The sequence below is a fragment of the Phoca vitulina genome, unplaced genomic scaffold (assembly GCF_004348235.1).
Source record: "Phoca vitulina isolate PV1807 unplaced genomic scaffold, GSC_HSeal_1.0 scaffold41, whole genome shotgun sequence".
NCBI classification, from domain to species: Eukaryota; Metazoa; Chordata; class Mammalia; order Carnivora; family Phocidae; genus Phoca; species Phoca vitulina.
In genome coordinates, this window is record NW_022589744.1 from 1,285,482 (window position 1) to 1,313,365 (window position 27,884).

Consider the following 27,884-nt stretch of genomic DNA (forward strand, 5'->3'; position numbering starts at 1 on the left):
GGAAATCCCTTTATTTTTTTTTTTACATTTATTTTTTTAATTTAATTTTATTTTATTATGTGATGTTAGTCACCATACAATACCTCTTCAGTTTTTGATGTAAAAAATCCCTTTAATTGCTTAATGATAACAATAGCTAATTTCTCTTGATTATAATGCCAGGCACTGTTCTAAATACATCTAGCAACCCATTTTAATTATCACAAAAGTCCTAAGGGGTACGTACTTATATTAGCACCACTTTACAGATGGGAGATATTGACCCACTTGCCTAATAAGGTCACACAGTTTGAACACTGGAAGAGGATTTGAACCCATATTCCTAACCACTCTGTTATATTTAACAGTTATGTTATTAACCTTTTTCATTCCCCTTTATGACTTACAACTCAAGTTCAATAACCAGTAAATTTGTAGAAGTAATTTACAGTTATAATGGCAGATTTCAAACTCAGAAGCCAGAATTATGGCTGTTATTTCTGACATATTCCTCCATTATGAATAATAAGTGAAGAACGAGTAATTGGCCTCACTTATTTTCTTTGCTTTAGATGTCTATAACAAATTTTAACGGAGTGTCTTATAACATATGTAAGGGACATGTTCTTTTCTTCACATTCCCCAGCCCTGCCCCCTGCCACCTTAGTTTTGTGTTTTCCTTGAACATTTGCATTGCAACTTTGCTTTTCTCCCTCCCATTAGGGTTTGGTGCACAGACTTAACTAGAATTCTTTTAATTTTAGGCATAATTCCACATTTTTATTTCCTCTTTCTTTCTTAAGGTGGGAAAATTTTAGAGAGTAAAATAGAAACCATTCTGGAAAACTTGAACTATGACCTTGAAAAGAAAGAAATCCAAGATCTACGCAATCATCTGAAAAGTGACAGTGAGTATTTCATTTACCACTTACACTTCCTGTCAGAAAAATCTTTGAAATCTTCTCATGAAATCTGAGTACTCTTATTCAGTTTCACTTAGAAAGTTAGAAGTACTTACAGAGTTTTAATCCTCGAGGATGAGAAATATGACTTCTGGTTATCATTCCCAGTATTGTCAGAGGACCAATAGGGCACTGGTAGATTTAAATTTAGCTAGGAGGGCGCCTGGGTGGCTCAGTTGGTTAAGCGACTGCCTTCGGCTCAGGTCATGATCCTGGAGTCCCAGGATCGAGTCCCGCATCGGGCTCCCTGCTCGGCAGGGAGTCTGCTTCTCCCTCTGACCCTCCTCCCTCTAGTGCTCTCTGTCTCTCATTCTCTCTCTCTCAAATAAATAAATAAAATCTTTAAAAAAATAAATAAATAAATTTAGCTAGGAAAAGCAAAACAGCACTTCAGAGGAAAACAACAGGATTTATTGAAATAGATATCAGAAAAGGTCAGAAATGGACAAAACCAAATGAGGGGGTAGCAAAGGTTTAGAATTGTTTGGTATGTAATGTACAACTAGAAGCGATCATATTCTCATTTAACAAATATGAATGTCATGTTGGGTTGAAATAGAGGCTCACCGATATCTCACTTTAGACCAATAATATGGCACCAAAGAGATATCTGTTAAGTGAAAAGGATCAAATGGAAAAGAATTAAAGAATTAAAGATCTAATTTAGTGTTTGTTAAAACACCCTCTTTAGAATTCTATAATGTGGTTGGATATAAAAGAAAATGTTTAAATCAACAAATTTCCTCTATGTAAGGAATGACAACTTAGAAAATTTCATGGAAAAAAAGAGATCCTATTCCCAATAGCAATACATATTTTGTTTACATATGATTTATGGTTTGTATTTCAGATAATGGAAAGATTTCGCTGAGCTCCTTTATGGGTACAGCAAATTTATTTTCTGGTGAGTGAGAAGTAATGATGAAAAGATGTAAAATCAAGATCCTTTGTTGTATGTACATACCATATTTTAATTGTATATCCCAGTATTCTAAAATTGTACACAAGCCTTATTTTACCAATATGCTGATGACATATTTGTTTTTAAGAATATAGATGGACTTTTTATTACCTGTGGTTTTAGAAGTATCATTTTTTTAAGAAGTGTATTTTATTATAGGCTGGTTGGCTTGTCTCTATATTTTTTAGAGCATTAAAAAAGCACTCTTTTGACAAGGCTTAAGGGAAACATGTTATCTTTTAACCTCCTCTTGTGATGCAGTTAGATAGGCTTCATTGTGTCCTTGGTCTTCTGCAGTTACATCTCTAGCAAGTTGAGATACTGCTGTTTTATTACAATTATCTTAAAGTCGGATTGTTATATATGAAAATTCACATATCATATTTCCCATCTTTTTAAAGGTGGTAAAATTAATGCCAGTGACACACAACTTTATCTGGAAAATGTAGGAATTGAATTAACAAGGAAAGAAAGCCTGGATCTGCTGAACATATTGCCATTGGATGGTAAGCATTTCAGGCATTGCAGTGGATTTCAGAGAATATTGAGTTATTGTATAAAATTCTGGAAGTATAACTCTTTAAAGTGCTGTTAAAAATTTTAAAGGGAATGAGATCAGCAACATGGCATGTAAGTTGTTCCTTTTTTAATCAATGAATTGGACACCCACACACAAACAAGAGTGCCTGTATGAGTGTTTTGGGAACTAGCACCTTACTCCAAGGGACCTGGGAGGAGCCTCGCTCACAAGTGCCAATGGTAAAAGACAGGCAACCTCCATACAGGGCTGCAGAACCAACACAGTCAGCAAAATCACCTACACCTCTCTCACTGCTGTCAGGAAAAGATCGGGTGAGTGCTGACCCAGGCATGAGAATTTGCAGAAGTCCAGCCTTCCTGGAGGGGGACTCCAGCCCACCATCAGAGAAAAAAGAAAGAAAGAAAAATAGGAGTTTGGCCACAGTGGAGGCAGTAAGAGAAACTTTCCCGGCACCACTCTCCCCCAAGGGAGGGATGCATAGACCACAGTGACCTCTCCCACAGGGGAAAGGAAAGCAGTGAGTAAGTGCTTGGCTACCCCAGCAGAGCAGGACCAGCTGGAAAAACCCATTTCTCTCCACCAGCACCCAGAGCACTAAGGTGGGAGCTCTCTGACAGGGAAAGAGGCAGAGATGAATTTCAATTGGCATTAAAGAGATTGCGCTCAGCAGGAAGCCGACCCATGAGCCTCTGGGAGCACCATACCTTGGGATCTCCCTGTACTTGTCAGGCATCCCCAATGTTCAGATGCTAAACCCACACCTCCCCCTACTCTGCGGCTAGCTCCTTGTGCAAGGGTCACAAGTGCATCCTCTAGAGCGAGCTACAGTTAGCATGCTTACAAAACAAGCTACCCAGAGTCTGGAGGGGGGAAAACCATAAACTTAAGCTATAGCGCCACCTAGTGGAAAACAAAAGTTTTCAGGAGCCAACCTGGTGAATTCTAAGAACCAGAAAAAAATATAAAAGCTTGAAATTTTGCCACAAAGACATTGTGACAAGTGTAAGGTAACATCTCCTTGTGGTTCTGATTTGCATTTCCCTGAGATATCACCTTACACCTGTCACAGTGGCTAGACTCAAAAAGACAAGAAATAACAAGTGTTGACAAGGATGTGGAGAAAAAGGAACCCTCGTGCGCTATTGGGAATGTAAATTGGTGCAGCCATGGTGGAAAACAGTATGGAGGTTTCTCAAAAAATTAAAGGTAGAAATACCATATGATCCAATAATTCCACCACTGGGTATTTACCCAAAGAAACAAAAACATGAATTTAAAAAGATATGTGCACCCTTATGTTTACTGCAGCATTATTTACAATAGTCAAGATATGGAAATAGCCCAAGATGGATAAAGAAGATGTGGTATATATACACAATGGATTATTACTCAGCCATTAAAAAAAAATGAGGTCTTTCCATTTGCAACAACATGGAAGGACTTAGAGGGTATTATGCTAAGTGAAATAAGTCAGGCAGAGAAAGACAAATACCATTTGATTTCACTCATATGTGAATTTAAAAAAAAAAAGATTAAACAAAAAACAGAATCAGACCTATAAATACAGAGAACTAACTGATGGTTGCCAGAAGGGGGAAGGGCAGTAATAGAAGAATGGAGAGATGTTTCTTATGCATACATACTTACTAGTAGATAAATGAGTCCTGGAGATGTGATACACAGTATGGTGATTACAGACAACAAAACCGTATTGTAAACATTAAAGTTGCTAAGTAGCCAGATCTTAATTGTTCCCAACACAAAAACAAATAATAATTATTTGACATGATAGAAGTATTAGCTAATGATACAATGGCAATCATATGACAATATAAGTGTATCAAATCAATATACCTTAAACTTCACAATCTTTGTGTCAATCATAACTCAGTGTTTAAAAATTAAGAGAAAAATAAATGTAGAAAGAGCCACTTCTGACATGAAATATTCTGTCCTTACCATTTAAATCTTAATTTGAGAATAGTGTTCTCTTTGGGGTATTGCTGTTATAAACATTTTTAAATGTTGGAACCAGCATCTATAATCAGTCTAAAGCCAAAGATAGGAAAAAGGTGATAAAACAGTTGTAGAAGGGACATTTTAGAAAAGAAGAAAAGAAAAAAATCTGTTTCAATGTGTTGGAGTTCCACCAATAGTACATCAGATGCCAGAGAATGAATAGTTACCTTGAGAATCTTAGTCATTTCTTTGCTTCCTTTGGATTATAACTAATAATAACTTATAAAATCTAAAAATAAGTATCACTCTCTTTCTCAATTTCCACTTCTTGGTAAACTAAATTGACCCTTATGTTACAGATAATAGAAAGGTGTATAAGAATAGATTGATGGATGGAGTGAAGACATACAGAGGTGAGTGAGCAGCATGCTGGGGAAGAGAAAACATCTTCAAGCTTTTGCATTTACTTTTCTAAAATCTCTCTTATTTCTCAGTGATTAGATTGCTAATTATGTTACTCTTTTTTTTAATAAGCTGGCATTCTTAATTGTATATAATCACATTTGGGGAAATTGCCTATGCTATTTTGTCATTGTTGCAAATTTGAAGTCTTACTTAATAGTAAGAAATTTGTGTATTGGTTGTCTCTTTCCTATAACTCACCTGTCTTGCCTGCTCTTCTCTTTCTTCTGGGTAAACTCACCCTAGAAATTGCTGTAGTAGTATTTTCTGGAAAACTGACAGGGAGAATTTTTCTACTTCTAATCCTTAACTAATTCTTTTGATCATTCCAAGACCTATATGGTGACATTGCTTCTTACTTCCTGTTTGTTGGTCAGTTTATATGACCAGACATTTTTTCCCTCTCTGGCACAAATACAAATTTATTTTATTCTTATCTCTTTCTTTCTTAAGGAGGAAAAGTTAATGTCAGTAGACTAGATGATGCTCTTGAAAACATGGGATTCTCACTTGAGGAGGAAGAAATTGAGGAACTGTATACTCACTTGCCAATTGATGGTGAGCATTTCAAGTACACAGTGCCCTGTAAGGAAATTTTTGTTTTCCTGTGGAAACCTCTCAAACATACCTATTAATTTCATGGAAAAACCAGAAGTTTATAGAGATCCAATCCTAAAGAATGGAGATATATTGTCTCAATATTAATCTTAGATAAAATATCAGTAATTGCTCATATTGCTGCTTACAGACTTCCTATGCCAGAGAATACCAAAATGGAATGACAGTCAGTGTTGGGATCAAGTAAACATTAAAAAATAAAACAAAACAAAAAATTACATTTGAGGGATGGGAGAGAAAATTATATTTTTTGAGGAGTAAGAGAGAAAATTATAAAGGATTTCAGAGGGCAACAAAAAGAAATGGGGGGAAGAGTGCAGGAGACTGTTAAATGTCATTTGTACTTTTGCAAAATAAATATAATACATATCTAACAATTACACTAAATAAATTCAAAGGTATCAAGCTTTAAATTACACAGACATTACCCACCCCCTCAAGACTATGATCAAATAGGTCTTAGGCAGAGCCCATGAATCTTAATTTTATTTATTTATTTATTTTTTTAATAACTTATTTTTTTTTAAAGATTTTATTTATTTATTCATGAGAGACAGAGAGAGAGAGAGGCAGAGGGAGAAGCAGGCTCCCAAGGAGCAGGGAGCCCGATGCGGGACTCGATCCCAGGACCCTGAGATCATGACCTGAGCCGAAGGCAGATGCTTAACCATCTGAGCCACCCAGGCGCCCCATGAATCTTAATTTTAAATAAGCAACCCCCACTACAGTTAATTTGTTGAAATAGCTAACCTTTGGGGTGCCTGGGTGGCTCAGTAGGTTAAGTGTCTGCCTCAGGCTCAGGTCATGATCCCAGGGTCCTGGGATTGAGCCCTGCACTGGGCTCCCTGCTCAGCAGAGAGCCTGCTTCTCCCTCTCCCTCTGCCCACCCCAACCCGCTTGTGTGCTCTCTTTCTCTCTGTGTCAAATAAATAAATAAAATCTTAAAAAAAATAGCTAACCTTTATCATACAAAGAAGAATATGTATTAGTAAATTTATGTGGGATTAGTACTTTTTTAAGATTTTTTTCTTTTTTTAAGATTGATATATTTATTTGAGAGAGAGAGAGAGCATGCACGATTGGGGGGAGGGGCAAAGGGAGAGGGAGAGGCAGACTCCCTACTGATCAGGGAGCCCCACAAGGGGTTCAATCCCAGGACCCTGAGATCATGACCTGAGCTGAAGGCAGACATTCAACCGACTGAGCTAACCAGGCGCCCCTGAATCTTTTTTTAAGTTTTATTTATTTAAGTAATCTCTACACTCAACATGGGGGCTCAAACTCACAACCCCGAGGTCAAGAATCACATGCTCTTCCGACTGAGCCAGCCAGGTGCCCCATAGACTTGAATCATAAGGTAACTTGAATCATAAGGTAACTATTTTTCCTTTAAATACTCAAAGATTTTATTTATTTGAGAGAGAGCAGGCGAGCAAGAGAGAGAGAGAGAGCATGAGAGCAGGGGAGAAGGGTAGACAGAGATGGAGAAGCAGACTCCCCACTGAGCAGGAAACCTGATGTGGGACTCGATCCCAGGACCCTGGGATCATGACCTGAGCTGAAGGCAGACACTTAACTGACGGAGCCACCCAGGCACCCCATGGGATTAGTACTTTTTGGCATGATTTTTAGCAACAGCATCTGATCAGAGCACTCTATATAACTCTTAGTATCTTAAGCATCTTAACATCTTTAGCATCTTGAAATGATTCTATAGACTGATTAATAGTTTGATAAGCATCCTAAAAGTATTGGTTTACCTAAGCTTATCTAATATGATCTGATGATGCTTGAAATCAAGACTTTCTGCTTGTCAAAAAAGTGGTCTCCTATTTATTTTCTAATTCTAACCCTTTTTTCATAACTCTGTCTGTAACACATGAGTCAAGCAAGACTATATAAAACTCCTGTTGGAATTAGAATATGGCCCCACCCTAAATTATCTAGAGGGCAATCTAGCTGAATGTCTCAAAATAAATATTATTGCCTCTGCTCAGTAAAGGTACCAAGAACTGAGTTTTAAAAATATAACCAAAGAAACCAAAGAGATCCAAGGAACAGAGAGAGATAGTAAAAGCACTTTAAATAAATTTCTGTTTTAATGCAATGCTCTATTGTTTGGCCTGAAATTATTCATAACCCAGTGGTTGCTTTGACATTAGTAATTGCTGCCACAGAAGCAGAGACTTCATGTTGTTTGCTTTGTATTGCCAGCACTGAAAATAGGGCCTGGCATATATGTAGGCATCCAGCAAATATGTGACAAGTTAAAAAATGAAAAAATCAGCCTACATCTAGGTGTTGACTGAGCTCCTCCATTTTGGAACACTGACAAGTCTTGGCACACCCTCAACTACTGGTAGCCACTGAAAACAAAGAAGGCAGTTTAGCTAATCAAAAAGGATTGAGACAACCAGGAGCTCAGGCTAAGCTGAACAGTAAGGTTTATCTCCTACATGAGACCAGTCTAACAAGACATTGATTGATGAATGGATAAAGAAGATATATATATATATACACACACACATACACATATGTATATACACACATATATATACACACACACACACATATATATAATATATATATATGGAGCTAGAGAGTATTATGTAAGTGAAATAATTCAGAGAAAACAAATAGCACATGATTTCACTCATATATGGAATTTAAGAAACATAACAAACAGTAAAGGGAAAAAAATAAGGGAGAGAGAGAGAAAAAAAATTAAGAAACAGACTCTTATTATAGAGAACAAACTGATGGTCACCAGAGGAGAGGGGAGTGAGGGGACGGGTCAAATAGGTGATGGGGATGAAGGAGGGCACTTGTGATGAGCACAGGGTGATGTATGGAAGTACTGAATCACTATATTGTACATCTGAAACTAATATAACACTGTATGTTAACTAACTGGAATTCAAATAAAAACTTAAAATAAAAAAGCTTTTTTAAGAATAAAAGAGGTAGCTCTTTCGTGTAAGATACAGAAACCAGTAAAGAGAGTCAAGGAAAATGAAGAAGCAAAGGAATATGTTCCAAACAAAAGGACAAGAATAAATTCCAGAAACAGACCTTAATGAAGTGGAGATAAGTGATTTACCTGATAAAGAGTTCAAAATAATGATCATAAAAATGATGTTCACTGAGGTCAAGAGAACAATGCATGAACAAAGTGAGAATTTCAACAGATAGAAAACATAAGAAAGTACCAAACAGAAATCCCAGAGCTGAAGAATAAAATAACTGAACTAAAAAATTCAGTAGAGGGGTCCAACAGCAGACTAGATCAGTGGAAGAAAGAATTAGCAAACTCAAATACAGGCAGTGGAATTTATCCAAACAGAGGAGCAAAAAGAAAAAGAATGACAAAGAGTGAAGACAGCTTATGGGATTTATGGGCTACCAGGAGATGAACCAATATTCACACTTCACAATATCTCCCAGAAGGAGAAGAGAGAGAGAAAAGAACAGGAAAACTTACCTAACATGAGGAAAGAAACAGACATGAAGATTCAGGAAGTTCCAGATAAGATGAAACAAAGCTAGCCACACTAAGATACATTAAAATTAAATTGTTAAAAGTTAAAGGCAAGGAGGAAATCTTAAATGTAGAAAGAAAAAAAAAGTGTTATATACAAGGAAACCCCCATAAGACTATCAGCAGATTTTTCAGGAGAAATTTTGCAAGCCAGAGAGGGGTGGCATTTTATATTCAAAGTGTGAGAAGAAAAAAACTGCCAACCAAGGATACTCTACTTGGCAAAGTTGTCCTTCAGAATTGAAAGAGAGATAAAGAGTTTTCCAGGGGTGCCTGGGCGGCTAAGTCAGTTAAGCCCCTGACTCGATTTTGGCTCAGGTCATGATCTCAGGGTTGTGAGATCGAGCCCCATGTCAGGCTTCTCAGTGTGGACTCTGTTTGTCCCTCTCCCTCTGCTCCTCCCCAGCTCACTCTCTCTCTTTCTCTCTCTCTCTCATAAAGGAATAAATAAATAAATATGGGCACCTGGGTGGCTCAGACGGTTAAGCGTCTGCCTTTGGCTCAGGTCATGATCCCAGGGTCCTGGGATTGAGTCCCGCATCAGGCTCCCTGCTCCTTGGGAGCCTGCTTCTCCCTCTGCTTCTCTCTCTCTCTCTGTCTCTCATGAATAAATAAATAAAATCTTTAAAAAAAAAATAAATAAATAAATAAAATCTTTTTTTTTTTTAAAGAGTTTTCCAGACAAGCAGAAGCTGAAGGAGTCCATCACTCCTTCAGGAGTGAGGCTACTAGAGTAGCCATGCAAGAAATGTTAAAGGAGGGTGCCTGAGTGGATCAGTCGTTAAGTGTCTGCCTTCGGCTCAGGTCATGATCCTAAGGTCCTGGGATTGAGCCCCAAATCAGGCTCCCTGCTCCACGGGAAGCCTGCTTCTCCCTCTACCAGTCCCCTGCTTGTGTTCCCTCTCTCACTATGTCTCTGTCAAATAAATAAATAAAATCTTAAAAAAAAAAAAAAAAGAAGTGTTGAACTGCTTCAAATTTGAACAGAAGGATGCTAATTAGTAACAGGAAAACATATGAAAATATAAATTCCACTACTAAAGGTAAATATACAGTTAATTTCAGAATATTCTAATGTAATAGTAGGGGATAAATCACTAATCTAGTATGAATATTAAAAGACAAAAGTATTAAAAATAACTATAACTACATTAATTTGTTAGTGGATACACAGGTAAAAGATGTTAAGTTGTGAGAACAAAAACTTTATAAAATGGGGAGAGAGTAAAAATGTATACCTTTGGTATGCATTAAGTTCTTATAAGCTTAAAGTAGACTGTTATAAATATGTTTTACATAAACCTCATAGTGACCACAAAGCAAAAACCTATAGTGGATACACAAAATATAAAGAGAATGGAATCTAAGCATACCACTAAGAAAATAATCAAATTACAAAGGAAGAGACCAAGAGAAGAAAGGATCAAAGGAATTATGAAACAGCCAGAAAACGATTATGAACAAAATGGCAATAGGACACAAACTCTCAGCTATAAGATGAGTAAGGTCAGAGGACCTAATGTAAAACATGGTTGATAACACTATATCATATAATTGAAATTTGCTAAGAGAGTAGAAAATTTAAATGTTCTCACACACACAAAAAGATAAATATGTGAGATGATAGATGTGTTAGTTAACTAGATGGGGGATTCCTTTCAGGTATACGTATATCAAATCATCATGATGTACACTTTAAATATATTACAATTTTATTGGCTAATTATACCTCAATAAAGCTGATATTTTTTTCATTTTATTTTTATTTATTTTTATTTTTATTTTTTATTATTATGTTAATCACCATACATTACATCATTAGTTTTTGATGTAGTGTTCCATGATTCATTGTTTGCGTATAACACCCAGTGCTCCATGCAGAATGTACCCTCTTTAATACCCATCACCAGGCTAACCCATCCCCCCACCCCCATCCCCTCTAGAACCCTCAGTTTGTTTCTCAGAGTCCATAGTCTCTCATGGTTCGTCTCCCCCTCCGATTTACCCCCCTTCATCCTTCCCCTCCTTGCCCCTTCCCATCCTTCCCCCCTTCATCCTTCCCCTCCCCCCCTTCATCCTTCCCCTCCCCCATCCTTCCCTTCTTGCCATTTGCAACAACGTGGATGGAACTGGAGGGTATTATGCTGAGCGAAATAAGTCAATCAGAGAAAGACATCTATCATATGACCTCACTGGTATGAGGAATTCTTAATCTCAGGAAACAAACTGAGGGTTGCTGGAGTGGTGGGGGGTGGGAGGGATGGGGTGGCTGGGTGATAGACATTGGGGAGGGTATGTGCTATGGTGAGAGCTGTGAATTGTGTAAGACTGTTGAATCACAGACCTGTACCTCTGGAACAAATAATACATTATCTGTTAAAAGAAGAAGAAGAAGATAATAAAGCTGATATTTAAAAAACAAAAAAATGAAAATAAATTCTCTTCTTCCATTCTGATGAATGAGGAACACAAAAAGAAAAAGTTGAATGAATAGAGTAGATGTATCTACCATATTTAGATTTTTTTTTCAACCTTGTGCTTATATAGTGAGAAAATAAAATAATCTAATGGGGGGGGAACTTTGGGCAACTGGTAAATCCTTATACTTTACTCCACAGTTTAAGAATTTTATGTAATGGGGACCTGTATTAGTCCACTCAGGCTACCATAACAAAATACCATAGTCTGTGACTTACACAACAGAAATTTATTTTCTCACAGTTCTGGATACAGGGAAATCCAAGATCAAGGTACCAGCTGATTCAGTTTCTGATGGGGATTCTCTTCCATGCTTGCAGAGCCTGTCTTCTCACTGTGTCTTCACATAGCAGGGAATAGAAAAGATGGAGAGAGACAGGGAGAGACACAGGGGGAGATACAGAGGGACAGAGAGAAAGGGGTATCTTCCTCTTCTTTTAAGGTCACAGTCCTATCAGATTAGGGTTTCACCCTTATGACCTCACAACCTTAATTACCTCCTAAAGACCTTATCCCCAAATAGTCATATCAGAGGTTAGGGCTGGGGCACCTGGGTGGCTCAGATGGTTGGGCTTCTGCCTTCAGCTCAGGTCATGATCTCCAGGTCCTGGGATCGAGCCCCACATCAGGCTCCTGGCTGGCTCAGCGGGGAGCCTGCTTCTCCCTCTGCCTCTCCCCCTCCTTGTGTGCTCTGTCTCTCTCTCAAATGAATAAATAAAATCTTCTAAAAAAAAAAAAAAGAGGTTAGGGCTTCAAAATATGAATTTGAGGGGACACAATTCAGTCCCTAGCAGGACTACATCTAAATTTTGTCTTGCCTTGTAGAGGAGAGAAGAGTTAAACTGGATAAACTTCTGGATGAAGTGCATGAACTTCTAGGTGAGTGAGAAGAAATTATGATAAGGCATAATAAAAATAATCTCTTAATATGTAACAAAAGAAGTTATTTTTAAAGTATTTTCTGTTATCTATTCATGATATATTAATCCTGTCATTATATCTCTTTTAACTGGTAATGTATATATAACTAAAGAAACAACCTTATAAATTAAGTGTTAGTCAATATTATATTCAGTTGTTACCTACGTCTTATTCAAAAGGCCACAGTGTAATGCATAAATAACAACGCCTATGTTCTTTGGAGTTTTTCAGTAATATAATTTTATTTTCTACTGTTCAAATAGCAAAATGCTAAGGCAAATTACACATACAGGTAATATGACCATGTGAACAAACTCATAATTTAGGCAAAAATAAAACAATAAAGCAAATATTACATGCTGGCAGAATTATTTACACCAGTTAATTTAGTGGGCTGTTAAAAAACTGAACTTTCTGCACCCTGTACCTTGTTCCCAACATTGATGAACCCCCTTTTACCAAAAAGAAGTTCTATTTCTGAATCTCCTTTCTCATTTTCTGTAATTAGACAACACTTAATGTTTCCATTGCTTTTTATCCTATATTTGAGAATGATGCTACACAAAAATAGTTGATACGATGATGATGATGATTTAAAGTTTGAAATCTGACCTTTTACCATTATTTTCTTTTTTAAGGGGAAGAAGTTACCTCTGAAGACCTGGAAAATACTCTGAAAAACATAGGGTTAAGACTCAAACTGAAGGAGAACACTGTCTTGATGAAAAGTTTGCCACTTGATGGTGAGTGTTTAATTTGCCAGTGAGGTATTCATCCACCCAGTAAAAGTTAATTGGTTGCCATCATACTAGACATAATACTAGGCTCTGAGTTACAAAGATGAATGAGACAAAGTCCAGGTCCTAAAAGCACTCAGTGTAGAGATGGACAGCACATACAAAACAAAAACAAATGCTATGCACTATGTATGTGCTGTAATATTAATGAATATCTATACTGCTATGAAAGTACAAAGAAGATATTGACCAACTATACCTGGATTCTCTAAGGCTTCACAGAGTGGTTATTACTTCAAACAGGCCTGGAAAGTTTGATGGTAGGAGGTGCCAAGAACTAAAAATAAAAGCACTGAAAAAGGCAAAGAGACATACCTGATCATGGCAAGTTTGGGGAACCATGTATAATTTCATGTTGATCTAATACAGATTACACATTCACATTATGTGGAGAAATACTTTATTAACTTGACTCAATCTGATCAATAATTCAGATATAATCTATCTGTGAAATAGGATAATAACAATGCCTATCTATGATGATGGTGAGGATAAACAAAATGAAGGCTATGGAAATATGAGAAATTTTTTAAATATTTAAAATATAAAATAAAGATATTAGTTATTAGATTTTCTATTTCAAAAATCCAGTAATTTTATTAAATAATTTCTATATTTAAGTCATTTTTCTAGCTTCAGGAGCTTTGAAGATATATGCCAGAATCTTACTGCTCAAAATAAAACGGTCTTTGCACTTAAAAAGTTCATAATCTAGTTGAGTAGATAAGACAGAGATACATATTTTGAGCTTCTGGATAAACACTGCACTTTTTTAATATTTGCATTTATCTTTACCACTTCCTAAAATACTAAAAAGATGTAAAAGAAATTAAAAAGCCATAATCCACAAAGACTAAGAGAAGAGTAGAGAACATTATAGCAGATAAGAGGTGTCAGTTAAATTTCAAAAACCAGAAGGTGGATGAAAGAACATAAATGGTGAAAACTGAGCCTGAAAGGGGAAGCAAACAAGAAGGCCACTTCAAGGGCACTCGGTGGCTCAGTCAGTAGAGCATTTGACTTTTGATCTCAGGTTGTGAGTTTGAACCCCATGTTGGGTGTAGAGATTACTTAAAAATAAAATCTTTAAAAAAAAAGAAGAAGAAGAAGAAGGCAGCCACTTTGTGTCACAAAACTATAAAAGGCTCAGGAAATGGAGGCACCAGTTACCTCCAAAGTCAGGAATGTGAGTACAGCTGAAAGTAGAAGAATTGGTAGAAAGTCTTTATTTTTTTTTAATTTTATTTTATTATGTTATGTCAGTCACCATATAATACATCATTAGGTTTTGATGTAGTGATCCATGATTCATTGTTTTCGTATAACACCCAGTGCTCCATGCAGTACGTGCCGTCCTTAATACCCATCACGGGGCTAACCCATCCCCCCACCCCTCTCCCTCTAAAACCCTCAGTTTGTTTCTCAGAGTCCATAGCCTCTCATGGTTCATCTCTCCCTCCAATTTCCCCCCCTTCATTTTTCCCTTCCTTCTCCTAATGTCCTCCATGCTATTCCTTATGTTCCACCAATGAGTGAAACCATATGATAATTGACTTTCTCTGCTTGACTTATTTCACTTAGCATAATCTCCTCCAGTCCCATCCATGTTGATGTAAAAGTTGGGTATTCATCCTTTCTGATGGCTGAGTAAGTAGAAAGTCTTTAAAAGAGCAATGTGATCTACGGATCCCCTTCCTCACTCCACAGCTAAGCAAGTATTTCTTATCCATGCCACATAGAGATTTACTCTCCGGAGAGGTTAAACTAGAAAGATTCTGGGACATCAGACACAGCCAAGGTTGGGAGTGAATTTTCTACTGAAACAGGGAGATTAAGTGAAAGTCAACATAATGCATGGTGAAATCCTCCAAGTCATCTTCTCCCACTGGCCTCCCTAGATGCTGGCAGTGAATTCCAATATCCTTTATTCGGATACTGACGTCTCCAGCCTGCAATGAAAAGACATTTGTGCTACTAAAACAAAAACACCTCGGCCTTAAACATAAATAATCAAGAATCATATGACGTATAATAAAAGTCTGTTACATGAAAGACAGACAAGACAGCAAAGAAGGAACTTGGAGGAAATACAGTAATCCCCCTCTATGCTTGGGGGAAATGTTCCAAAACCCCCAGTGGATGCCTGAAACCATGGATAATACCAAACTCTATGTTTTTCCTTATACATACATACCTATGATAAAGTTTAATGTATAAATTAGGCACAGTAGGAGATTAACAATAATAACTAATAATAAAATAAAACAATTATAATAATATACTATAATAAAAGTTACATGCATGTGAACTCTTTCTCTGTCTCTCTCAGTATCTTATTGTACTTTACTCACCCTTCTTCTTGTGATGATGTGAGATGATAAAATGCCTACGTGATGAGATGAGGTGAGATGAATTATGTAGGCATTGTGATGTAGCATTAGGCTACTATTGACCTTCTGATGATACATCGGAAGGAAGGTCATCAGCTTCCAGAACGCAGTTGACACAGGTAACTGAAACCAGGGAAAGCAAAACTGCAGATAAGCAGGGAATACTGTAGTCAAAGGAAAAAGCAGAAAAATAATTCAAAACAATTTTAACTAATATCTTCAGAAAGATGAGAAAATCCCTAGTTATGAAACAAGAAAAGGGGGCTATGCAACAAGATAAGAGGCATTGTGGAAAAGGAGAACTTAAAAAAAAATTTTTTTTAAAGCTCTTTGGGAAAAAAGCAGTAGAAATTTAGAAATTCATTGGGTGGAAGGGCTAGAAGATGAATTTGAATATTGGAACAAAAAGACAAAAGAGATGGAAAATAGGAGAAAAAAGATGATAAAATCAATCCTAGAAATCCAACAACTGATAATAGGAAAATTCCCAAAAAGAGAAAACAAAGAAAATAGAGGAAGAAATTGTAAAATAAATCATATTTTAAGAAGTCTCCAAATCTGAAAGAATGTGACTCCAGATTGAAGGGGCTCACCAAGTACTTACCACAAGGAGTAGAAAAAGACTCACACCAGAGTATGTTGTGAAATATCAGAACACCAGAAATAAAGGGATTATAAAAGTTTCCAAAGAGAAAGAAGCAGGTCACATACAAAGTTTGGGGTATGTGAATGGTACTAGACTTCACAACTCCTGAAGATGAAAGACAATTGTATAATACCTTCAAAATTATTAGAAAATTTTTCCAACCTGGAATTCTATATCCCACTAATACATCAATCAAGTGTGAGAATAAAATTCATATTTCAAAATAAGACACTTTCTGAGAAAAGGTTCAGAAAAAAATTTTCTATGTAAATATCATTTCTTAAGAAACTACTCTGGGGGGAGAGATGTCACCAAGATGGCAGAGTAGGAGACCCTAGCCTCCTTCCCCCAACAAAGATCAACAGTTAGACAGTTATCCACAGGGGAGCCTGGGTGGCTCAGTCCGTTAAGCGTCTGCCTTCAGCTCAGGTCATGATGCCAGAGTCCTGGGATCGAGCCCCGCATCGGTCTCCCCACTCATCAGAAAGTCTGCTTCCTCTCCCTCTGCCCCTGTCTCTGCTCTGCTCTCTCTCTCACATAAATAAATAAAATATTTTTTAAAAAATGAAAATAGCTCTGGGAGAGCTCAGGAATCCACTTAAAAACCTTAAGTAAAAAAATAAAAAAATAAATGTAGGGGAGAGAGGTGATTAAAACACTATGTGCTAATTAAAAAAAAAAAAAACCTTAAGCAACACAGTGGAGCAAAAAAACAAACAAACAAAAACACCCTGAGAATAACCACAAAAAAGGGTAAAAAGAACAGTTTTGTTTTACCTACATCATCCCATCCCCTTACACCAGCACTTCTCACTGCCAAGAGGGAACTCCCCAGCCCAAAAAAGTTCCCCTCACAAGAAAAGGAGAGTGAGCTGCATGACCAGCTTCCCCAACCTTTTGGGGCACTACACAAAGGACCTGCTTAGGTTTCACTTCACCCAGTGACCAGCAAAAGTGAGACATCTAGAGATGACTAAGAACAAGGAAAAAGGGAAGGGGATACCAGTATGAGCCACATAGTGAGAGCAACCATAGTTCCCGGTGGTCTCATCTGCAAATGACCCCATCTGCAAATGACCCCATCTGCAAATGACGTCCACAGTTTTTGCTGCTGAGAACCTCAACAGCCCTTGCAAACACTAAAAATACCCCCCAGTTTTCATCACTGAGGACCTCATTACAGACCCCAACAGACTGCTCCACAGAGGATCCCAACAGCTTTTACTGCTGAAGAAACCAACTGTCAAAACAGCCGCTGCAGACTTCCTGCAGATTTTGCCACTGAAGTTTTCACTCCACAGGTTTTTGTGTTCACAGAAGCCAGCCACCCTCGTCACTAGGAGTGTATCTGCAGCCAGCCCCTGCTGTTATAGATGCACTTGCTGCCAGCCCCCACAGCTGAGCATGTGCAAACCACTGGCTCCAGCCACCACTACCACCTTCCCTGTTCCCTAACCACTGGACCTGTGGGTGCTGCCAAGGACCCCAAAAGCCCTTGAAGCCACTGTGGATCTCTCACAGCTCTCACCAAGGAACATGCAGTTTTTGATGTCGTGGACCCCAGAAACATGAGCAGACAAGACACCACATACCCCCAGACCTGGAACCACCACACATCCCCACTCTTGGCACCACACACCACTAGACCTAGAGTCACAACTCCAGTGTATCCTTATAGACAAGTGAAGGTCTTTTCTTACCAAAAATAGTCCATAAAGTCTGGAAGAGGAGACTGCTTCTTTACATGCACAGACACACACATAAACCTGCAGGGATCATGAAGAATTAGGGAAACATGACACCACAAAAGGAACACAGTAAACTTCCAGTAACTGACCCCAAAGAAATGGAGATACACAAATTGCCTAACAAATAATTCAAAATAATTGTTCTAAAGGTTCTCAGATATAAGAGAACTCAGAAAAACAATTTAAATAATGAAAACAATACAAGAACAAAATGAGAAGTTCGACAAAGAGATGGAAAATGTAAAAATGAATTAAACAAACTTTGGAGCTGAAAAATACAATTACTGACCTGAAGAATTCAATAAAGAGCTTAAAAACCCAGCTGAACCAAGCAGAAGAAAGAATCAGTGAACCTGAAGAAAGATCATTTGAAATTATCCAATTAGAGGAGCAAAAAGGATGGAGAATGAAAAGGAATAAAGAAAGCCTATGGGACTTATAGGACACCATTAAGAGAAATAATTTACATATAATTAGAGTACCAGAAGGAGAAAAGAGGCAGAAAGGAACAGAAAGCTTATCTTTTTAACTGGCTAATAACTCCCCAAATCTGGGGAGAGATTTGAACACCCAAGTCCATGAAGCTCATAGTTTTCAATAAAAATTCAACCCAAAGAGACCTTTGCTAAGACATAATATAATAAAGCTATCAAAAATCAAAGATGAAGAGAGAATCTTGAAAGCAATAAGAAAAGAAGCTTGTCACTTACCAAGGAACCTCCATTAGGATATCAGCAAATTTCTGAGCAGAGACCTTACAGGCCAGGAGAGAGTGAGATAATGTATTTAAAGTGCTAAAAGAAAAACCTGTCAACCAAAAATACATTAAAGTCCAGCAAAATTGTCCGTCAGCAATGAAGAAGAGATATTTCCAGACAAGAGCTGAGGAAGTTTATTATCACTTGGCATGCCTTACAAGAAATGCCTCAAGGAGTCCTAATGAGTAACATGAAAACATACGAAAGTGTACAGCACACTGGTAAAAGTAAGTACATAGAATAGAATCCTCTAATGTGTAACATTGTCATGTGTTAACCACTTAACTCTAGTATAAAGGTTAAAGGACAAAAGTATTTAAAATAGCTATAGCTACAATACTTTGTTAATGGATACACAATATAAAAAATGCAAATTGTGCCATCAAAAACATAAAATGTGAGGAGGGATTAAACAGGTAGAATTTTTGTATGCAATTGAAGTTAAGCTGTTAGCTGCTTAAAATAGACTTAAAAAGAAGGGAGTCAAACTATATCACTAACAGAAAATCATCAGTTCACAAAGGAAGCCAGCAACAGAGGAAAAAAGGGACGAAAGAACTACAGAATAGCCACAAACTAATTAGCAAAATGACACTAGGTCCAGTGGCTAGGGAACATTATTTGAGAGAAAGAGAGTGGGAGCAGGGGGAGGGACAGATGGAGAGGGAGAGAATCTCAAGCAGACTCCCCACTCAGTGGGGAGCCCAACACAGGATTTGATTCCACAACCCTGAGATCATAAACTAAGCGGACATCAAGAGTCCAGAGGCTTAACCAACTGAGCTACCCGGGTGCCCCTGTATCATGCTTATTTTAAATTTCTGGCCCTTTTATTCCAATAATTCTTATTCAAAAAGCATATGTTATTCAGTTTATTTGTTTGTTATTTGTATTTGAAGTAGTTGTATTCCTCAGGTGACTAGTTACTTTAGTCCTATGAGCCTTTGTTCTCTTGCAGCATCATTACTGTGTTTGGAAATGTGCTTTAGGTAAAGGTGTAAAGTCAGTCTCCACTCCACACCAGCCTGTTGGGCTTAAGAAGAAGGGAGGTGATGAGCCCCAGGGCAGAGAGACCCAAATACTGTTGATCATTTTCCTGATTTGAAACTGTTCCAGGCACCACCTCTGGTCAGAGTTTCACCTTTAAACTCAGAGAGAAGTAGGGTTGGAAGAAGGCAACCTATAATATAGATTGTAATCCAACAGCTCTAAAGATTGAGAGATGGAGGATAAAATACCTGAGGCAGGGGCGCCTGGGTGGCTCAGTTGGTTAAGCATCTGCCTTCGGCTCAGGTCATGATCCCAGAGTCCTGGGATCGAGTCCCACATCAGGCTCCCAGCTCAGCGGGGAGCCTGCTTCTCCCTCTGACCCTCTCCCCTCTCATGCTGTTTCTCTCTCTCTCACTAATAAATAAATAAATAAAATCTTAAAAAAAAAATACCTGAGGCAGCTTGTCAGTCTTCACCTGTTTACATCCAGTCCTCTCTCCAGAAGGGTTTATATGCTGCCCTGATAATCACCTTCCACTTGCACTAGTGGTCTAGGCTTTTGCTGCTACTTTCTGTAGGGAAAAAAGGGGTGGGCAATGGTAATCTCAGAGTCATAGTACAGAGAGGTGAGGGCAGAAGTTTTTTTTAATATTTCCCCAATTGGTCCTTTCACCGCACTGCTAATAAGCCCTCCACTCTAGGCTGTCAGGACATACACTCACACTGGGACAGCTTTCCATCGCCCACTGGTGTCGCTGTGGCTTTTCACTTCATTCCTGGAACCCAGGTTTCTACTCAGACTTCAGTTTCTTCAGGGTTGATTTCTGGGGAAGGAGCCAGGAATTCATGCTAGTGCATCGTCTACATAGGGATAGAAATCTATATTTGAATTTTTGTAAAATATGAAGCCTGTGATGGCAACAGATGAGATCTCACTAAGGGATTACCTTGTGGAATTTATTTTCATGGGCTTGTCAATGAAAATATCTAAAACAATATCCATTTGATATCATGTGAAAAGCATGTAGAAATGTTCAGTACTAATATTCAAAGATGTCCTATTATGGTTGTCAGGCCGTTTAGCTCAAAAATCATCTATCTCTTCACTCATGAGTCCCACTATATGTACAGTTATCCTTGGGAGCATTAATATGTGTGATCTTATGCAAAAGAGTAGAAAATGAGAGTTAGATGAAAAGAGAGATATGAAAAAAGTATGGCAAGACACCATCAATAATTGTTTCAACTGTCAAATAAAAAAGTGAGTAGATTTACTATCTGGAGAGCTTTCTGCCATTGGTTTAACTCTTAAGTTGGGATATAAACAGGAAAAAAAATGAGTAAAATTTTAAGAATTGTCCTTTCTGAAATTGCTAGGTTTTGAATTATTACAACAGGTCCCCTAACCAATTACTGTATTGTGCCCTATCCTACAGCTGCTGGAAAATTGTATAAGCATAGACTGCTGGATGGCGTAAGGTCTCTCAAAGGTAAGTGAGCAATCAGGTAAAACTGAGACTCCTTATGTTTTGCATTTACATTTTAAAAGACACATTTATTTTTGGTGATGACAAATTTGTCAACCTAACCTGTTTATTTATTAAGTATTCTTGTCTCATCATGTACTACTTTTAACATAACTACCTTCAAAGGAATTATTTTTGTCTATCATTTCATTTCAAGTTCTATTTTCGGAGTAGAATTATAAAGGCAGTGTGTTACCAGAATTCACCAGACTTGCCTAATCCTTTCATTTTCTCCTTATAAATGTCTCATGAGAGCTATAGTCAAATCCTCTCGACAAAAATGAGGAGCAGGTTCTGTTCTTCATTCCCATGATAACTCTTTTCATTTAAAAAAACTTATTGTTTCTTTGATTGTACTCCCTCTAATTAATGCACAGACGTGTCTAGCATTTTTTACTTTATCATTATCGTTTGCTTTTCTCACTCCCTTCCTTTTTTTCCCTAAGGAGTGGAGCTTAATGTTAATAAGTTAGGACCTTTCATGAAAAATATGGGCTTTAACCTGGAAAAAGAAGAATACCTTGACCTGCTTAGCAACCTGGCTGCTGATGGTAAGCTGCTCCTACAGTGAAACTTTGCCTTCGTATATGAGAATTTCTGTACATATATACATATGTACATATATTTAGAGTGTGCAGAAACATTAAAAAACAGAAAGATAACGGCCCAGTTCTCAAGAACTCATCAATTCCTGCAGTGGACTTTATTGAGTGCCTAATATACATAGCTATTAGAAATATAAAAATGAGGATGACAGGTTCTCTGTCCTCTAGGAGTTCACAGTCTGGTAAGGAGGCTTATATGCTGACAGGTCATCATAACACTTTGTGGTTATGCTATAATACTAAAAATGCACTTAGTAAGATCCTAAAGGAGGGAAAAGCTAAGTTGGCCAGGTAGGGAATTGGAGAAAAACTTGTCAGAAGATACAAAGAAATTCTCCAGTAAAAAAAAAAAAAAGGGCATTCCATGGGGATTAAGGAGTGCACTTGTTGTGATGAGCACTGGCTAATGTATAGAATTGTTGAATCACTATATTGTACACCTGAAACTAATATAACACTGTATGTTAACTATACTGGAATTAAAATTAAAAAAAAAAAAAAAAAAAAAGCTGGGACAACCCCCAGAAACTCCAGCAGGCTACCTATACAGTGCACATGGAACCTATTCTTGCAAATGCTTACTTACACCCAGACACCCCAGGATGTATATATTTTTTGTTATCACATTTCCCAGGTATCTTGAAAGTTTACTGGAATGCCACAACAGTGATTTTGGTTGTGGAAGTATCAGCCATCTCCCTAAGTACTACTTTTCAGGTCAACGAGCCAACTGGAAATAGCATTAAAGACCTGTTTCAGACTATCATAAGTCTTCTGTGGGACCAATTGAAATACATGAGAATGGATGAGACATTTTCCTGTGAGGCACTAACAATCTATCAGGTTGTTCCTACAAAATTCCCCCATTTAAGAGGAAAATACAAAATAAAGATCTAAAAAATACAAAATTTAAAAAAAATTATTAAAGTTCAATTAAATTGATCAAAGCTTTTTAAATATATAATGAGTGTGGGTAGTAGAAGAACACAGCTAAGTGTCACCTGTCATTCCAGAACAGGAATAGGCATTATTAATGCTCTAAGTCAGATCTTTCCTGTTGGAGCATTTGCCTCTTTTAAGATGCTTGTCAGCCTCATAATAAATAAAATGGAGTTCTTCCTTATCTGAAAACAGAGAGGGCTACTTTTTAAATATCAGCCCAGCACTCTACTATGTGGAGCTTATCTTAATAAAATAAAAACTGAGGTTAGAAGTGTGAAATTAAGTATCTTTTTTTATAATCAGAGCTTTGTCTTTCCACATTTTCCATTTGATAAGAAAATAGGATAAAATTCTAGAGCAAATCATTAAAATTTGCTGAATTTTGTGTTGTACTTCAGGGTATGACTTTTGTGTCTTCTATTTCTATTATTTTTTATGCATAAAATTCTGTCTTCTCTTACAGATGAGGGGAAGATTGAAGTGAATGTGGTAATGGATGAAGGAAATCTTTTTACAGGTGGGTTAGATCTTTATTACCTCATTATTCAACATCTATAAATACCAAGTGTGAATCAACAAAAACCAACCTTCCATGAGCTTATTTAGCTGGGGCAAGAAAAAACATATAAATACATATAAATAAAAGCAATAAAATGTTATCAGTGCTATGTCAAAAACCTATACAAAGTAAAGCAGGGGCAGAATGGTCACTTGCACCTGAGGAAGAGAAATTGGGAAATGCTTTAATAGAATGGGCAACACATGAGCTGATCCTTAAACTATAAGTCAGTTTTGCCAGAAAGAGTAGGATGGGCATTCCTGATAGAGAAAAAATAATAATAAAAGGCACCAAAATGAGAAACTGTATGATGCTTTACGGAACTAGAAAAAATCTGGGGTAGCTAAAGCATAAATGCTGTCAGGAGTTTGGCTAGGAATAAATTTAGAGAGTAAGAAGTGGGATGTGGTAGGCCGAGTAATGGCTCCCAAAGATATCCAGGTCCTAATCCCCAGAACTTGTGAATGTTACCTGATATAGCCAAAGGGATCATGGAGATGTGATTACGGATCCTGAGATGGGGACGTTCTCCTTGATTATCCAGTTGAGTGCTAAATATAATCACAAGTGTCCTTAGAAGAGGGAAGCAAGGTGATAGTTGATGACAGAAAGAGTAGAGGGCAATGTGACAACAGAAGCAAGATGCTACACTGCTGGCTTTGAAGATAGAAGAAGGGGAGTAAGTTAAGGAGTGTAAGTAGCCTCTAGAAATAAAATAGGCAAGGGAACAGATTCCTCCTGAGAGTCTCCTAAAGGAACCAGCCCAGCTAACACCTTGACTTTAGCTCAGTCAAACTAATTTGGGGCTTCTGACCTCCAGAACTATAAGAGAAAAAAATCTGTATTGTTTTACACCACCATGTTTTTGGTAATTTGTTACAGCAATAGGAAAATAATATAAGGGACAAATCACGGAGAGCCCTGAACACCTAGTAAAGTAGTATGAATTTCATCCTGCAGAGAATGGGGAGTCATTCCAGGATTTTAAGCAGGAGTCTGTGTGATTAGTTTTGCAAATTAGAAACCCTGCTCTAGCAGAAGTATAAAGGATGGATGGAGGTATATGTACAAGATAGAGTCAAGGAAACTAGTTAGAGAGCATATTGTAATTGTCCAGGCAAAAAACAATAAAGGGCAGAAATAAATCATTCTCTGTCAGACTTGAGAGGAAGGGACATATAGAACAGATGTTACGGATGTAGAATCTGTAGAATTTGGTTACTGATCAGGTATAGAGACAGAGTGAAAGGATGCAATGGAGGATGACACCTCAGTTTCTGAGCTGGGTAGTTGGGTGGGTGACAGTGACATTGACCAAAGTAAGGAAATTCAGTAAAATAAATTTAGAAGTAAAGATATAGTTTCCATTTTGGTCATATCGGGTTTGAGCTTCCTGTAAGACATCTAAGGGAGACTGAACCCTAAGCAGTTAAATATGTAAGAATCTGAGACCACCTCTTTTTCTGAGACAAGCAGACTTCAAGCCAGGAAGGATACAGATATCGAGAATCTATGTACATGTGGGAGTAAAATTAAGAGGATTTTACCTAAAAGCTTCAATTTTCTCTGTATAGTAGGAAACAGAATCATCTATGAAAAGAAAGGGCCCAGTGGTGGGGTAGAGGACTTTAAAGAAAGTGTTTATAATTTGGGATAACTCTGATAGAGAATAGGAACTAGAGTTGATGAGGAATATATGAAAGCCTTGCTGAGAAGTGCCAAGAGTCTAACCACAGTCAGATGTCATAAATAAATAATGGCAATACCTGGGTCGTAGGGTAGTTCTATTTTTAACTTTTTGAGGAACCTCCATACTGTTTTCCAGAGTGGCTGTACCAGCTTGCATTCCCACCAGCGGCGTAAGAGGGTTCCCCTTTCTCCGCATCCTCTCAAAGGGATGGGGTAACTGGGTGATGGGCACTGAGAAGGGGACATGATATAATGAGCACTGGGTGTTATAAACAACTGATGAATCACTGAACTCTACCCCTGAAACCAATAATACACTATATGTTAATTAACTGATTTTAATTTAATTTAATTTAATTTAAAAAATAAAAAAATAAGTAATGGCAATTTTCACATGATTGTGATATTCTTCAGTTGCACCAAAATCAAAGATCCTTAAGTCTGATGTGCCAAAAGAATGAAAGCATAAAGACACAGAAAGATGTAGTCAAGAGAGTGGTCAGGTGGTCTAGAGTGGATAAGAAAAGTGAAGTTATGATGGAAATTATGAACTTGGAGAAAAGTGAGAGAGGAGGGAATGAAAGTCTCTGTAGAAATGATAATGGGTGTGGTAGGAGTAAGGAAGTAAAAGAAGTGGAAGAATATGAGGTTCTGGCCAAAAATAGTTTTGTTAGAATTTAAGATTTTAGAGGCAAAGCATTTCCAGGTGATGACAAAGTTCAGGATATCCATGATGGTTAACTAGTATAGAATTTAGGAGACAGTCATTGAGGATAAGGAGCTCAAGAAATCTGGAGGCCAGGTTGTGGAATGAACTATCCATATAAAGACTGGTATTCCGTATAATGATGCCAGGAATTTGGGTGCAGAGGAAGACTGTGAGTTAATGGGACAAGCTCCTTAAGTGACCAAAAAAAATCAGTGACAATAAAAAGAAATCCAAATATCATAATTCTCACAAAAGGAGAGGTTTGAGTATGGCCAAAAAAACAGCAATCAGGATCTAGGAGATTGCACGCCCTAAGGCAAATGGGATATAGAAAAAAGAGCAGCTTTCTCTCAAAGGAAAAAAAAAGAAAAGGGAAATATCAGGAACAGGCAAAGTTCAGTTAGGAAAGAAGATAAGAGTCTGTAAAGAGACTGAAGATATAGAGATATTCATATTTAATAAAATATGAGTCTGAGAGGGCACTATGGGAAGGTGAAAACAAAGCTAACAATGGAAAGAAAAATCAGAGCGGTAGAACACAGAATACATTAGAGAGGATATAAAATTTTGTGGGCTTACATTTTGAAGATTGGGAATGATACAGATAAAAGGTGTGGTTAGACTGATAATCTTGAGGCAGAAGGCTCATGTCTGTCAAAACGTGATCAAGGTAGCAGACTAGGAAATTGCTCTGTTGCGTCTGAAAAGTCATTCCCTTGGCTAGTTACCAGGGGCGGGGCAGGGGGGCGGGCGATGGGAGACGGGATATCAGAAGCTCCACTAGTCCAAGGCATCACAGAAGAAGTCTGAAGCAGTTGGGAGAGAACAACCGTTGTGCAGGTTTCCTCCCAGGCACTTGTGCAGAAGACTGGCTAATTCCCCAGATATTATCCTCCCAATGGAAGCACTGCAGTATGGTTCCAGAGGACTAAAAGCAAGAGTTCTCTTTTTTCTGGAATTGGAAATGATTAGGAGGTCCAAACTGCCTACCTAAATAGCATCTTCCCTCCCCCCAGCTTTATTGAGATATAATTGATATATAACATTGTGTAAGTTTAAGGTATACAACGTGATGATTTGATATACATATGTATTTCAGAATGTTTACCACAATAGGGTTAGTTAATACATTCTTCACCTCACATAATTACCATTTTGTTGTTTTTGTTGCTAAACCGCATCTTCAAGCTAGAGGGAAGAGGCATCGTGAAGGAAAGTTTCACACAGCCATCCCGCAAGCAGATTGGGAAATGGCTACAGGGGGCAAGGATAAGTAGTGATTCCCACCCTTCTAACCAGGAACTAAAACCAAGTCCATTACCAAACAAAACTTGTTAGCTTTGTGTCTTACCCATTTTGGGGATAGTCTGGTGTTCCCTTGTCTGTCTCACTGTACCACTTTATATTATAGCCCTAAGAATAAAAATATCTGTGTGCTAGTTTTCCTGGGACACTGAAAAGAAGTGAGCTTGGAAGACTGCATCTAATTTCATAGCCACCCTTAGGGAAGCCCAAAAAGTATACTGGGTGGTAGTAGCTGCCAAGAAGAGAAGAAACTAAGCCCACCAAATCCCTGAGGCAGGACAGAGAGCCAGTCTGGGTTAAGAAAGAAGCCCCTGGAGAAAAGCCCTGTATGGTTCCATGATATATAATTAAGAAGACTCTGCAAAACCAAGATTTTAGTGTTTGCACAAAATTATATTTCAACAGCATTATATTCCTTATAGATTGTTCTCTCACTCTACCTATATACTGGTGAATGTTTGCATCTACTGACTCCCAGCTTAAATTTGATCATCACTGTTTTAGCCAAAAAGCTCTAAGGTTATGTCTTAGCTGGCATTCTTGTCAGGTTTACTTCATTATTTAATCAACAAATGCCATATGGGCATTTTTTATAATATAGGATCATCATTCTTCAGATTTTCAACCATTACCATCTTTTACTTTTTAAAGGTGAGAAGATTGATATGAGTAACCTGGAAACTTTTCTGGGAAATATGGGGATGACGCTCACAGAAGATAAAGGCATGGAACTACAAAACAAGCTTCCAGTCGATGGTAAGCATTAAAAATATCACAGTGGGGGGAAAAAATCACAGTGGC

General features: G+C 37.6%; 1 protein-coding gene across 1 annotated transcript in view; it reads left to right on the forward strand.

Moving 5' to 3' along the window:
- The window catches only part of EFCAB3 (EF-hand calcium binding domain 3), a 222,160-nt gene that overhangs the window by 114,945 nt on the left and 79,331 nt on the right, over positions 1 to 27,884 (forward strand). Inside the window, exons 66-76 of the mRNA XM_032429885.1 lie at positions 783 to 887; positions 1,792 to 1,845; positions 2,304 to 2,408; positions 4,762 to 4,815; positions 5,318 to 5,422; positions 12,324 to 12,377; positions 13,058 to 13,162; positions 21,185 to 21,238; positions 21,721 to 21,825; positions 23,285 to 23,338; positions 27,735 to 27,839. Coding sequence (XP_032285776.1) covers positions 783 to 887; positions 1,792 to 1,845; positions 2,304 to 2,408; positions 4,762 to 4,815; positions 5,318 to 5,422; positions 12,324 to 12,377; positions 13,058 to 13,162; positions 21,185 to 21,238; positions 21,721 to 21,825; positions 23,285 to 23,338; positions 27,735 to 27,839 — 900 coding nt within the window. The remainder of the gene's footprint in view (positions 1 to 782; positions 888 to 1,791; positions 1,846 to 2,303; positions 2,409 to 4,761; positions 4,816 to 5,317; positions 5,423 to 12,323; positions 12,378 to 13,057; positions 13,163 to 21,184; positions 21,239 to 21,720; positions 21,826 to 23,284; positions 23,339 to 27,734; positions 27,840 to 27,884) is intronic.